We start from the raw sequence: 15,345 nt of genomic DNA on the forward strand, positions 1-15,345 counted from the left end.
TGGTTTAGAGAATTGTAAACAGCAAAGTATCCTCCTGGGAGTGAAGCCACAATGGATGCTTCTAAAATGGTCCAACCAGACTCCCTTAAGAGGCCATTCATCATGCCTGAATTTTAAGTTTACACTTGCAACTCAATGACTCAAACACACTTAAACACAGACCCCACTAGGATGGAATGTGTACATATCAACAGGTCAGCAACTGCAAAAAAAAAAAAAAAAAAAAACAAAAACCCATGCTTCTTTGACGTAACATTAGAGCCAACAACTCCACAGATTCAATAAACATTTCCAGATTCCTCTGCCTCTTAACAGTAGCAGGGAATGACCAGGATGAAGCCATGGTTACAATTGCTAAAGCCAATTGGTGATGCCGTCTTGGTTACAAGTCAGTTTATGTAGTTTCACTCCATTTTCTATACATGCTGTCTTTTGAATCATTTATTATAAAATTTATATTAAAAATGTCTGTTTTCCAAAGGCATATGCTTCAAGGGGCCATGGCTTGTCATCTATCTTTCCTTTGGTACTTCTGACAGTAGAGGAGTCGCCATGGTGGTGGGTGGGGTGGGCATTCCATGGGTCATCTTCCTCCAACAGCAGAAGACGGGGAACAGGGGAAGTTGGAAGCTCTCTTGTTTTCTGATGTGTTGGGAGAACAGCCGGATCTGCTCAGTTCTTTAGGGACTGTGAAAATAAAGAGAATTATTACTTCTTTTACTGTGGTCGGGACTAGTCACTCCCTGTCCCATAGTCCCTGAGCCTACTGTCCTTTTCTGTGGTTTCAGTCCCAGAACCCTGCACCTTTATTTCCCAGCTATTCCCCTCTACACCTAACCCTTCCACAGGCAGGGTCAGAACTCTAGACATTTCCAAACAAGACTCGTTGACAGCTGTATATCAACGCAGCTCCCAGCCTTAGATGACTCATCCTCTCCCCTCCCTACCCATCATACTTCTCTGTTTTTTCTCTGGCGCTGAGTTGGAACATTGTACAGGAAGTTTAGCCAGGAGTAAGGCTCTTCCCTCCTAAAATCAATGCCAGAAAGATATAGTGGCCTGACCTAGGTGGTGGTAGAGTGTACAGGACAGGTGTGAAGGAGTGATTTATATAAATACAAAAAAACCGCCCCCCCCCACAAGTACAATTCCTCATCAGAATGGGGGCCTGGCACTGTGACAGGTGTTTTCCCCCAGTGTACCTGCCTTTGATGGCTGGAGAGAGCAAAGAGATTAAGAAGCAAGATCCAACTTGGTTTGGATTTTCTTTCAAGTTTGGATAGTTGGAAAATTAAGATGAGAGATAAAATCTGCTCAGACCTCAAAGGAAGTCAGTCTTGGGCTCTAAAGCTAATGCTGACATCTGTCCCTGGGAAACAGCAGAGGCCGCACCTGTGGAGGTCATGGCTTCCGAAGAACACCTCGTGCAGAGGAGGTTTCTACACATGCAGAGGTTTGAGCAGTGAGCAGGACTGCCTACATTCACATATCACATGCGGGTAAGAGGTTACTTACGAGAACCTTCCAGAAATTTTCCTCATAACCACAACGATGATCCCTCCAACGAAGCCGATGGCTAACAGGACACCAACTATGATTCCAACCAGGGTCACGACTGCCAAGCCCTCTGGACGAAGGGAAAAGAACCGTGAGTCCCAGGAAGAAACGGATTCGAGCAATAATATGGCCCTGCTGCTCTCAGAGAGAGTACTCTGAGTCAAGCGCTGAGCCCTTTTTCTCTTCTTGGTGCCAGGGAGCAAACCCAGGCCTTGAGTGTTCTAGTCAGGTACCATGCCACCAAGCCCCGGCCCCAGCTCTGCTCTGATCCCATCTTGTGAATCAAGAGGTTTCTGAATCTCTGAATTTCTACACATGACACGCTGGCTTCACTGTTGATGGGCATGCTTCTTTACAGCTAGTCAATGACAAAAGCCCCAGAAAACTCAGACTAGAAGGCACTTATCTCAACATAACAAAGGCTCTGTATGACAAACCTACAGCCAACGTTATTTAAGTGGGAAAACCTCAAATTATTTCCATACCAATGAAGAACAAGGATGTCAGCTTGTCATTAAGTAAATACACTCTGTGTGTGTGTGTGTGTGTGTGTGTGTGTGTGTGTGTGTGTGTGTATCTGAGAGAAAGAGAGAGGCTGTGTGTGTGAGAGAGAGAGAGTGTGTGTGTGTGTGTGTGTGTGAGAGAGAGAGAGAGAGAGAGAGAGAGGAGAGAGGAGAGAATATGATTTATGTAGTACTGGGGTCCCATACGATACAAGCGCTTTACAACTGAACTATACCCCTAGCCCTATTGCCTTTCAGATCTATGGAATTTCCTTTTCTCTCTTAATAATTAGAAAATTGAAGTTGCTGAGCCTGGCACAGCAGTCCTACAGTACCCACTGTAAGGATTATGTCCAACACCCGCTACCTGTAAAGACGAGGCAGGGGGATTGCAAACTCAATGTCAGCCTGGGCTACAGAGTTGCCAGCCTGGGCGAGCTTAGTGATACTCTCTCTCAAAGAAAAAAAGTTCAAAGTGGGCTGGGACTGTTACTTAGTGGTGGAGCATTAGCTTAGCATGCATAAGGTGCTGGGTTCAATTCCCAGTACTTCAAAAAGCAAGGAGGGGAGAGAGGAAGCGCGTTGTCTCTCTCTTGGAAGATGGTCCGTTCTGTTCTTGTTTGACTGAGATCCAAGAAAGAATGGAATTCCTCTCAAAAAGTTAGGTTCAAAGAAACCCTCTTTTTATCTCCCAAAGGAAGACCAAAATCTCATTTACCTTTCTTATCTGTTGTCTGTGTTTCGTCAGCTGTGTTATCTGGAAAGGGAAAAATGCAACGATAGAAAATTATTAGGATTTAATGACTATAATTTAACAGTTGGCAGATGAATTTATTTTAAGTGGAATGTAACAAAACATATGCAAAGAGGGTAATTTCCTCCACAAACCTGCTAGAAGGTTCGGAAGCCAGCTCTGACAGATTGCTGTCTTTGTAACTATTATCAACAATTTTCAACTGTTACTTCCCACCTACAGGTTCTCTGTACTTTTGTACCCATTGGATTTTATCTTATCTGATTTTAAGAGTCAAGGCCACTGAGCCACAGAGCTGTGAAATAAAAGGTTGGGAACTTTGGGACATTGAGTGAGCAAAAGAATGCAGGTGTGGCCACTTCACCTTTTATCAAGATCCTGGAAAACATAGAAAGTGGTGAAGAAGGTCATCTAAGCATTTCTAGAGCGGATTTCTAATTTGGGAAGAGGTGGCCCAGGCTGTGAGGTATCTCCTGCTATCTATTCCTTCGTTCTTCTTTGGTGGTCAGATCTGTACCTCATGGGGCAGCAGCCTGCCCTGCTAGACTGAATGAAAACTGGTCCTTTGTGACTTCCACCCCTGTTCCTTGAGGGTTTCCACCAGTATTCTAGTCTAGCATGATAGCCACAATACACACACTCTCCACCTGAGTTCCTTGTGGAGAGTTTCCCACGACTCCTATTTTAGAATAGAGGTGCTTTACTTAGTTTCTCCCGTTTTCCATTTTACACACAGAGTCCTTAGTTCTAGCATTGAGGGTGGCTATTTGCCTCGGCTGTAGATGATACCCATGATCCATTGAGGAACTGGAGGGAAGGGAAGATCAGACATTCCCCTAGAACCTTAGCTCACAGCTTTTAAAAATAACCTGTGGGTCGCGCCTCCTTTGAGGTCGCATATCAGATATTTACATTACAATTTATAACAGTAGCAAAAGTACAGTTATGAAGTAGCAATGACATAATTTAATGGATGAGGGTCACCACAACATGCAGAACTGTATTAAAGGGACGCAGCATTAGGAAGATTGAGAACCCACTGCTCTAGAGATTCAGTAGTTTTCAAAAGTAAAACTGGCTGTGATGTGATATGTATTGGGGGAGGGAGGTTTTCATTCATAGTTCTTGGCTCATAACACCCTCTCTGAAGCAAGCCATATACACTAGAATTCTTCTCCAAGGCAGACTATAGAAGCTTTACTCTCAGGCTAAGGATACAGTGCAGGGATAGAATGCTAACTTAACATCCTTACATGCCAAGTGCATCCCAGACTTGATCCCCAGCACTGTGCACGTGAGAAAAGAGTCCTAAGGAAATGTAGTTGATGTGAAATAGGCTGATGAGTCTGATGCCCCGTTCCCCACCTCTGGCCCACCATTCGTGGTATTGTTAGGGAAGTTGTGAAATCTTTAGGGGGCAATGCTTTGCTGGAGGAAGTTGGTCACCAAGGGCAGGCTTGAGATTTAGAGCCCAGCTTCAGTTCCGGTCTACACTTTGTCTCCTGTCTGCAGATGCAATGTGACTAGCATCCTACCCCTCCTGCCTCCATGCCTTGCCTGTAACGATGGGCCATATTCCTTTGACCTGTAAACCAGAAAAACCCTTCCTCCCTGAAGCTGCTTCTTGTCAGACAGTTCGAGCCAGCAATGAGGAAAGTAATTCATCCAAACTCTAATCTTCCCCCACGGTTTTCCTATCTTGGAACAGACCACCAAGAAATACTCTCTCCTTTTGTAAGTTTTGTTTTGTTTGGTTTGGTTTGGTTTTTTGAGACAAGGTTTCTCTGTGTGACAGTCCTGGCTGCCCTGGAACTGACTTTTGTAAACTCACAGAGATCTGTAGGATACAGATATGATAGGATAAAAGGGTAGATTATTGAATCTACTTTTAAAAAAGCAACAACTCATTAGAAATATTTTACATTGTTATGGATTTTAATTTATTGATACAAATTTAGGGTTAATTTTGTTATACTGTATGTATATTTCTACTCTTATTTAAGGTACTGTGTTTATGCAATTTATTTAAAATTGTAAAATATAATTAAGAAATACAGATTAATAGTCATCTATGATAATCAAACTTATAGTCATGTTAGTTAAGTTTTTTAGATATACAAAGGTATATTTCAATTAGGTAGGTAATCTTCAAACACTTCAAAGACCTACAGAATATGGTATTTAAAACATTTTAAGAACTTATACTTTTCTGGACAGTGAGACACGTTTGCTTCTGGACCAATTACTTCAAAGAGGATGATGGACATTGAAGAAATGAATTATGGAGTTTGCTTTCTTTGTGGCAAATGTTAGCCACTGGGCAAAAAATGCTCTTGCCTCAACTGCTTGACAGGATGCTGTATAAACTGGACATGCAGGACCCATAGGAAGGTGACCACTGAACTTTGCAAGGTGAGATAGTCTTTCAGGTTCCTGTTTCAAAGAAGAAACTGCTAGACACTCTACAAGACATGAACTTAGCCAGAAGGAACAGAACAGTCCTTAAAATTTCCCTTTTCATTGAAAGCTATGCTAGAGACTCTAGGCCTATGGGCTGAAGATAGATATCCCAATGTTATAAAGGAAATCTGGATGACTGTCCAGGCAGAAAGATGTCTCTGTCATTCCTAAAATTATGGAGGTTGCTTGCCATGCACTTCCTGTTTACTCAGGTAATATTATATCCTTCTGGGGTCTTTGATGGAGTTGAAGACTAGATAGTTAAAATTATAGTTTTCCTTAGTTGTGATAAAAGAGAAATTAGATATAAAACTTTAGACTCATAAAACTAGGATAGATAAAATATTTTCTTTAATTTTACCAAATACAAATAGACTAGATATTGTAATTGTAATTCTTGTTTGATAATTGTTTTGTTATATATAAATTTACTATGTTAAAGTTAAAACCTTCTTTTTTGATTAGGCAAAAAAGGGGAAATGCTGTGGGATGTCTTTCTGTATGCTATGAATATGTGTGGCTCTCATTAGACAATAAATAAAGCTGTTTTGGCCTGTGGCAAGAAAGCTTACAGCTAGGCAGCAAGCAGAGATACAGAGAGAAGAAGGGCAGAGTGGAGAGAGATGTGAGCCAAAGGAACAACAAGATACCAGCAGACTGGTAATGCCATGGCCACGTGGCAACATATAGATTAATAGGAATGGGTTAATTTAAGATGAAAGAATTAGCTAGCAAGAAGCTGAAGCCAAAGGCCATACAGTTTGTAATTAATATTAACCTCTGAGTGATTATTTTATAAATGGCTGTGGGACTGTGGGGCTGGGCAGGACTGAGAAACTTCAGGCCACATAGATCTGCCTGCCTCTGCCTCCAGAGTGCTGAGATTAAAGGCATGTGCCACCACCAGCTACGCCACCACCTTCTTATCTGTGCCACAGTAAGTTTAAAGACCCTCATTACTACAGAGGGGTCCTGCCCCAAGCACTGGACTCTGGGGAAATGAATGCTGTACAGAGGAGCCAAGAAGAGTCATAATAGGCAGGCCTACCAGGTCCCTGCCCAGTCTGATAGCATAGATTAGACTGCTTGTTCAATCACAGCTCAACATGGCTGTCCATACTTTAATCATACCCCTGCAATGAGATCTCCACAAAACCCCAAAAAGGGAACATCTAGATAGCTGAACACATGGATGACCTCGGACGGAGTATACCCAGAAGAGGGTGTAGAAGTTAGGCATCTCTCTACCAGTTGCCCAGACTAGCTTCTAACTCACTATGCAGCTGAGGCTGACTTTGAATTCCTGATTTTTCTGCCTCCTCCTTTCAGTGCTGGGATTACAAGTATATACCACCATGCCCAACTGTTTTTTTTTTTTATTTTAAAGAATTGCTTATTTATAGAATGTGTGTGTGTGTGTGTGTGCGCGTGTGTGCGTGTGTGCGCATGTGTGTGTGTGCACCCATGTGAATTTATATGTACCTTGTGCCTGAAGTGGCCAGAAGAGGGTGTGGGATCTCCAGGAACTGGAGTTACTGATGGTTACAGCTATGTGGTTGCTAGGAGCTGAACCCAGGTCCTCTGCAAAAACAGCAAGTGTTCTCAAACACTGAGCCACCTCTCCAGCACCCAAGCGCTGGCCTGATAGCAGGAAGGCTCAACAAGTGGGAAAGGCTGCATTTTCTGTTAATTGGCTGCTGAATCACATTGAAAACGAGAAATCCAATTTTGAGATGTGTTCTAACAGTCCTTATTCTTTCCTTGCTGAGGCTGACTTGGTTCTGCCTGGTTGTTAATGTTAGCATTTTCTTAACAGCTTGCAGCAAGGTTTTCATTCACTTCAAAGCACTTTACAGGATGTAGCTCAGTGGTAGAGTCCTTGCCTAGCCATGGGGAAGGTACTATATTAGATTCAGAGTGCCTCAAAATATCCAACCAATCATAAATAAACAAGCCCCCCCACTTGATAAAAACAATAGGAGCAAAATACATATGGCAAGAAAATTATGACATTTATTATGGTTCTGTGTTTTGTTTTGTTTTCTTTTGAGACAAGATCATACTGCACAGCACTGGCTGGCCTGGAATTCACTTTGTGGAACAGGCAGCCCTCAAATTCACAGAGATCTGGGGCTGGAGAGATGGCTCAGAGGTTAAGAGCACTGGCTGTTCTTCCAAAGGTCCTGAGTTCAATTCCCAGCAGCCACATGGTAGCTCACAACCACCTATAACGAGACCTGGTGCCCTCTTCTGGCATGCAGGCATACACGCAGGCAGAACACTATACATAATAAACAAATTCACAGAGATCTATCTGCCTCTGCCTCCTGGGTGCCTGGATTAAAGCTGTGTACTATCATGCCTGGCCAACATTAATTCTACATTAAGTATGCAGCTCAGTGGGATTAAGTGCACTTATCATGTACAACCATCACCTTCATCCATTTACTGAGGTGTGTGTGTGTGTGTGTGTGTGTGTGCATGCGTGCCAGGGCATGCACCCAGGACCTCAGCCATGTTAGGCAAGCATTCAGCTACTGAAATACATTCTCAAAACATGGATCCTTCCTATTATGCAAAATAGAAACATTATACATACTAAACAATAACTCTTCATTTACCCCTCCCTTAGCTCCTGGAAGTCATCATTCTGCGGTCTACATCTATTGATTTCAGCACTTCTAAGTGCCTCATGCAAGTGGACTCATACCACATTGTCCTTTGTGCCTGGCTGAACTTGCCTCACCTATGTTGTAGCATGTGTAAGCATTTTCTTTAAAATATTTATTTATTTTTATATACAAGTACACTGTTTGCATGTATGCCTGCATTACCGAAGAGGGCATCAGATCCCATTATAGACGGTTGTGAGCCACCATTTGGTTGCTGGGAATTGAACTCATGACCTCAGGAGGAACAGTTAGTGCTCTTAACCACTGAGCCGTCCCTCCAGCCCATGTGTAAGAATTTATTTCTCTTTTAAAGCTAAGTAATATTCCACTATGTATACCTATTATATTTTTTTACCCATCCATTTGTTCATGAATACTGGGTTGCTTCCATGTGTTAAATATTGTGGTATGTACACAGGTATTCGAATGTGAAAGATTTTGTTTTGTTCTTGAGACAGCATCTCATGTAGCCTCGTGCTATTGTTTTGATTTGTCAAATAAAGTCTTACTATGTAGCCCAGGCTAGCCTCTAATTTGTAATCCTTGTGCCTTAGAATGTGAACATTATGGATATGTACTAACACACCTGGATCTAAAATCATATTTTAAATCCTTAGAAGTATTGTAGAGTTCTTAAAGCCATGCTGGCAACTTGATCTGGAAGTAGGCATTAAAAAAGAGCATATAACATTCGTTCAGGCACAGTGGTGTATGTAATCCAGGCACTTGGAAAGTAGAGGCAGGAGAATCAGGAGTTCAAGGCTAGCCTCAGCTACAAAGTCACTTCAGATTGCAGGCACCAACCTAGATGATGCACACCATCCAAAGTCCTGATGGGTCTGACTTACAATAGCCATAAGGTAAAACAGAAAACTTCAGTGTAGAATTGCTACTCTTGAGTGTCAATACAAGATTCTTTAAAAATTATTGTTATTTATTTATCCATTCATTTATTTAGCTGTATGTATGTGGGCACTGTGCTGTAGTGCGCTGCAGAAGACCATTTTTGGGCTTTGATTCTCTTCATGTATGCTCCAGGGATTGAAGTCAGGTGGTCAAGCTTGGCAGCAAGCACCTTTACCTGCTGACCTACTGAGCCATAGGACCTGTCTTACACAAGATGTTTTTTCCTTTTTAAATACTTATTTTACTTTCGTTATGTGTATGTATTTGTGTGTGGCACCTTAAGAAGACAGAGGTGTTGGGTTCCTCGGAGCTGGAGCCACAGAAGGTCGTGAGATGCTGAGAACTGAACTCTGAAAGTATGTGCTCTTAGCCACTCAGCCACATCTCCAGCTGCCAACACAAGGTTCTTAACAGGGGGTCAACAACGCAACAGCGGGAGCCAGTGACTGGCCCTTGCACGGGGTTGCCACTAGTTATCATTCAAGGTCCAGAGATAGTCCCAGAAAGCCAATAAACTAAAGTTAATATTGAATTCTGTACCCAGCACACAAAGCCTGGTATGGAATTTGTACTCTCATTCCCTCAAGGCCTCTGATCCTTCCACTGAGGGATTTCATGGATCATGTAAAAGTGGACCCACCTCTGTTGGGGTGACTTGTTTCCTTCTCCGCAGAGTGGCTCGTCACCATTTTGACAGTGGTTGTACTCTTATGTTCTTCATGACCACGGCCTGGGACAGCTGGGGTTGAGAAATCCTCAATGGGAAGCTTTGTTCTACTCTCTCTCTCTGTTGGTACCTGTTGGAAGTGAATGAGGAGAAAGAGAAAATAAAGCCTGAGGTTTGAAATGTACAGTGTCTGTCTTCCTACAGGAAAGGTTTTAAGGTAGCATACATTCAACAAACACGATTATAAATTCCAGATGGAAACAAACAAACAAACAGGGTGGAGATGGGAATAAAACCAAGTTCAGGCCAGAAATGAACTTTAAATGTTTGGCATGCAGACTTCCTGTCCCTTACTGCTTTCAAAAACACTGGCTCACTTACCCATAATTTTTTTCTCTCCCTGGAACTTGAGGAAAACTTTCCTCTCTTAACATTGACTTGGCAGAACTGTGTGGAGGAGGAGAGCTCACTGTCACTGACAGCTTGCTTTGTACCAGGCCCTTTAAATACGATCTCAATATTCTCAATACACCACAGGCAACTTTCTAAAGTAAATCCAATGAACAAAGCTGAAGAGATTTCATAATGTGAGCTGACTTCCTGCAGGAAAGATTCCTCACAGCCATTCCGTGACAGTGGAAGGCTAGGAAGTGGTTCTGGTTTTATGTGTAAATGTATGTAGGGGTTGGGGGGTGGACTGTTGTAGAATATCCCTTTACACTGTGTAAAGATGTGTCACTGTGATTGGTTTAATAAAGAGCTGAATGGCCAATAGCTAGACAGGAAGAGGTTAGGCAGGACTTCCAGGCAGAAAGAAAAAAAGAGGAGAAGAATCTAGGCACGAGAAAGATGCCAGGAGATGGAGAGGAAGCAGGAGGTGCAAGATGGAAGAGAGGTAAAAAGCCAGGAGACAAAACATAGATTAATATAAATGGGTTAATTTAAGCTATAAGAGCTAGTGGGACAAGCCTAAGCTATAGGCCACACTTCCATAATTAATAATAACTAGCTGTATCATTTTTAGTTAGCTGGCATCCCAAAGAAAAATCTATCAACACTTATGGTGCCCAATGTGGGGCTTGAATATCTAAACATAGGGCCTGAGAAAGCTACGAAAAGTTCTTTATAAGGAGCCAAATATAGCTTCCCAGTCCTGCATTCTCTCAGGAGGGTTAGTGCTTAGGGAAATATAGAGGGACAGCTACCAGCTGTTGTCTGTGGGCTGGAGCTAGCCAACAGCACCATGCCCCATGCTGTGGCTGACACAGCAGTTTAAGATTTGTCTCATGGCCAGGCGGTGGTGGCGCACGCCTTTAATCCCAGCACGCGGGAGGCAGAGCCAGGCGGATCTCTGTGAGTTCGAGGCCAGCCTGGGCTACCAAGTGAGTTCCAGGAAAGGTGCAAAGCTACACAGAGAAACCCTGTCTCGAAAAACCAAAAAAAAAAAAAAAGATTTGTCTCACGTGGTCAGAGAATGCTACAGGTACTTAGTAAACCCAGATCCAGACACAGAAAACCTCTAACAAGGTACAGTATGTTTAAAAATGTGCTTGGATGCTAAAGAAAGAAAAGAAAATGGGTACAGACCGTCATTTTTAAAAGTTTAAAAATAATGAAGTGAAGTCTTTAAAGAGAGAATAAAGTAATATAAAAAAAATTAAGCCATATAAGGATGAAAAATATTATAACACAAGGAGTTTGGGCCCTATATGGTGCTTTGTTAATTTTGAATTTTTAAATGCTAATAAACAGAAAACAGCAGCAGCTGAGATATTGGATTATGAAAGGGAATGCTAAATTAAACCAGCCTACATACTTTAGAGATGTCTTGGCTTCAGAATGGAAGTTGGGGAATGTGTTGTGTTGGGGGAGAGGTTGTGCTTTAGTTTCCACAGGAAACAAATCTTTTTGGCTACAGAATCCTTATGACTTATTATTATATGCCATCCTTTCATACAGCATGGATAGAGGTTTGGTTATACAGTTCAAACAAACATAAAGCTGACAAATATCTTTTACCTGCTCAAACACAAAACAAAAAAATATCTTTAACTGACTTGTGCACACTGCACATCCCATACTTGTGTTAATGCAAATATATATGTTACCTTTCAAAGTTTGTATTTTCAGAAAAAAAAAAGGACCAGACACCAATAACGATGAGTAGGCCAGGTATCTAGCCTCTCAGAACGCCTAACTTGCAGTTTCCTCAAAATTCTGCATTCAGAACAACTTCAAAGCTCCTAGCTGAGATGGTCCAGCCTCACAGACTATCCAACCAAGATTTCAGATAAGCTCCATATTTTCTCATCAAACAGAGAATGGACAACAAATGATACAGTTAGCTCTCCCAGGACTTGATCATTATCCTAATTTCCTCAGGGTCCTCTTGTTGCAGGAATTCTAAAATTGGGTGCCACGTTGGGCACCAGATGTAGAACGAAATCTAATAGGTCTTTTAATAAAAAACCTAGAGCCAGATATTGAGGTAAATGCTGAAAGATCAGAGCAAGAAAGGAACAAGGCTCTGCCGTGTCTTACCTCTAGGACTCCTCAGCCTGAAAAGGCTTTAGATCCTGTCTCCTCTCGCCTTATATACCCTTCTCCACCCATCCATATCGCATCCTTCTTAGGGCTGGGATTAAAGGTGTATGTGCTTCCCAAGCAAAGGCGTAAGATCTCAAGTGCTGAGATTAAAGGCATTTGATTCCCAAGTACTGGGATTAAAGGTGTGTGCCACCACTGCCTGGCTCTGTTTTCCCTCCTAGACTGAGTCAATCTCATATAGTCCAGGGTGGCTTTGAACTCACAGAGATCCAAATGGATCTCTGCCTCCCAAGTGCTAGGATTAAAGGTGTGTGCCACCACTGCCTGACCTCTATGTTTAATCTACTGGCTTGTTCTGTTCTCTGATCTTCAGATAAATTTTATCAGGGTACACAATATATCACTACATTTCCGCTTTTTGTCTAAAATAATAAAAGGTTATAAGAAAAACATAACATAAGAAAAACTATATACAATAAGTATATACAATACATACAGTCAAAAATTGTATTAACAATGCCCAGTCCATAAATATTTTTGAAAAATTCAGAGAAAATACTCCATTATCTATCCTATTTTGGTGAGTCCAAAATGTTATACCTAATTCACTTTCTATCTTAACTTGTATTACCAACCCCAAACTATCTTTTGATGTCTTTCAAACTTATGCACTTTATACCTCTTTAGTGAGTTTCTTTTCTGAATTTGTTAACAAGAAAACTATAACTATCTAATCTTCAACTCCCTTAGAGACCCAAGAAGAAAATAATATTAACTGAGTAAGCAGGAAGTGCAAATAAGCAACTTCCAAAAAACGTGAGAACTGACAGAAACAGCTGGCTGCCCTGGACACCCAAGTTTCCTCTGCAATGTTGGGGCATTCATCTTCAGCCTACAGGACTAGCATATCTGACAGACTGTCTGTGAAGCAGGATTTTCTAAAGGGGTGTCCTACCTTGTCTTGGCAAACTTCAGCAGTCCTTTCTTTTGTTTCCTGCTTGTCCATTTAGACAGCATACTGTCAGCAGTCAAGGCAAGGGCATTTTCTTGCCCAGTGGCTAACTTTTGCCACAAAAAAGTAAACTCCATATAGAGTTTCTTTGATGTCCATCATTTGCTCTGAAGTAGATTGGTGCTGCCAGGAGCAGATACATCTCATTGTCATAAGAAAAGAATCTATGTTACTAAAATATCTTAAATGCTGTGTTTCTGTAGCTCTCTAAAGTGTTTGAATATGATCTATCTAAAATATATTTCTGTTTGACCTTGAAAACATACCTAATATGACAACAAGCTTAATTATAATAGGTGAATACTAACTTGCATTTCTTTATACCCTAATTAGTTGGTAATAATAACTTTCAATGTCTAGTAATTTGCATTCCATTGTTAAATTAACTGTATAGGTACAATACCTTGAACAAGATTAAAAATATATCTGAAGTATTTTCTAACAAAATTAATCTCAAATTTGTATACAATATACAAAAATCCAATCCAATGTAAAATATTTAAAACAAATAGTTGCTTTTTAAAAGTACATTTGATAATCTACCTTTTTATCTTATCATATTCATATTCTCCCTTTTTTCTTTTCAGAATAGATTAAATAATCTACTCTTTTATCCTATTATTTCTATATCTCTTTTTTTTGAGTAGATTCAATAATCTACCTTTTTATCCTATTATTTCTATATCATTCTCTAAAGATGTCATTGTCCCCAGACAACAGGAAGCAGTCTAGAGAACATGATACTCACATTCCCAAGAAATGAGGTAGGTGGCTTTTGGTTGTTTGGTGGGTTATGGATGTTTGTCATCATTTAGGGTGGTTGGTTACAAATTGTTACTGGTCATGCTCAGGGAGAAAGCTAAACAAGGGAGATTAAATTCAGGGATCTCTTTCTGAAAAGAAAAAGGGAGATGTAGTATAGAAATGATGGGATAAAAGGGTGGATTTTTGAATCTACTTTTAAATAATCACTAGTCTCAAATATTTTACGTTGGTATGGATTTTTGTATATTGATACAAACTTAAGATCATTTTTGTTATTATATATATATGTTTCTATTCTTATTTAAGGTATTGTATCTATACAGCTCATTTAAAAATGTAATGTAAAGTTCTAGTCCTTGAAAGCTATTAAAGATAATTTAAAAAAATAATTAAAAAATAATTTAACAGTTAGTCATCTATGACAATCAAACTTGTAGTCACATTAGGTATGTTTTTGTGGTTAAACCGATATATTGTAGATAGATACATGGTCTCTTCAAACACTTCAGAGATGTACAGAATATGGTATTTAAGATGTTTTAATAACCTAAGGCTTTTTATGACAGTGAGACACATCTGCTCCTGGCTGCACCAATCTATTTCATAAAAGGATGACGGACATCAAAGAACCTCCATATAGAGTTTGCTTTCTTTGTGGCAAAAACTAGCCATTTGGGCAAGAAAATGTCCTTGCTTCAACTGCTGACAGTATGCTGTTCAAAATGGCTAAAGAGGACACGAAGGAAAGCAACTGCAGAACTCTGCCAGGACATGGTAGGACAGTCCTTCAAAAATTTCTGACTCACAAAAAAGTCTGTCAGATATTCTAGGCCTCTAGGCCACAGGTGGATGCCCCAACATTGCAGAGGAACCTTGGATGACTGTCCATGCTGCCAGATATATCCGTCCTTTCTTAGTTTTGGAAGTTGTTTGCTCTGCACTTCCTGTTTACTCAGATAATATTGTATTCTTCTGGGATCTTTGATGGGGTTGAAAAGTAGACAATTATAGTTACAGTTTTCCTTAGTCATGATAGAAAGTAAATTAGGTACAAAACTTTGGACTCATCAAAAGAGGATGGATAATAGAGTATTTTCTCTGAATTTGCCAAATACAAATGGACTGGACACCCTGAATGTAATTCTTACTTGGTAATTGTTTTTATTGTTTATAGTTTTATTATATTAAAGTTAAAACCTTTCCTTTTTATTTAGACAAAAAGGAGGAAATGTTGTGGAATATTCCTTTACACTATGTAAAGCTGTGTCACTGTGATTGATGTAATAAAGAGCTGAATGGTCAATAGCTAGGCAGGAAGAAGTTAGGCAGGACTTCCGGACAGAGAGAAAAGAAGAGCTGAATCTAGGCGTGAGAGACACTAGAGAAGATGGAGAGGAAACAGGAGGTGCAAGATGGAAGACAGGTAAAAAGCCATGAGACAAAACAGATTAATATAAATGGGTTAGTTTAGATTATAAGAGCTAGTGGGACAATCCTAAGCT

General features: G+C 40.6%; 1 protein-coding gene across 2 annotated transcripts in view; it reads right to left on the minus strand.

The window, feature by feature from the left end:
- Positions 1 to 216: 216 nt before the first annotated feature.
- Positions 217 to 15,345, minus strand: part of Pdpn (podoplanin) — a 44,981-nt gene continuing 29,852 nt past the window's right edge. The window contains exons 3-6 of one of the 2 annotated variants that reach the window (XM_059256257.1): positions 9,493 to 9,649; positions 2,779 to 2,817; positions 1,516 to 1,627; positions 217 to 687 (exon numbers count right to left, since the gene is read on the minus strand). In XM_059256257.1, the coding sequence (XP_059112240.1) occupies positions 681 to 687; positions 1,516 to 1,627; positions 2,779 to 2,817; positions 9,493 to 9,649 (315 nt within the window). In that variant the 3' untranslated portion in view covers positions 217 to 680. Of the gene's footprint in view, positions 688 to 1,511; positions 1,628 to 2,778; positions 2,818 to 9,492; positions 9,650 to 15,345 lie in introns of those variants that run through there. The other variant, XM_059256258.1, reaches the window with a different exon arrangement.

The sequence above is a fragment of the Peromyscus eremicus genome, chromosome 2 (assembly GCF_949786415.1).
Source record: "Peromyscus eremicus chromosome 2, PerEre_H2_v1, whole genome shotgun sequence".
In the NCBI taxonomy this organism is placed as follows: domain Eukaryota; kingdom Metazoa; phylum Chordata; class Mammalia; order Rodentia; family Cricetidae; genus Peromyscus; species Peromyscus eremicus.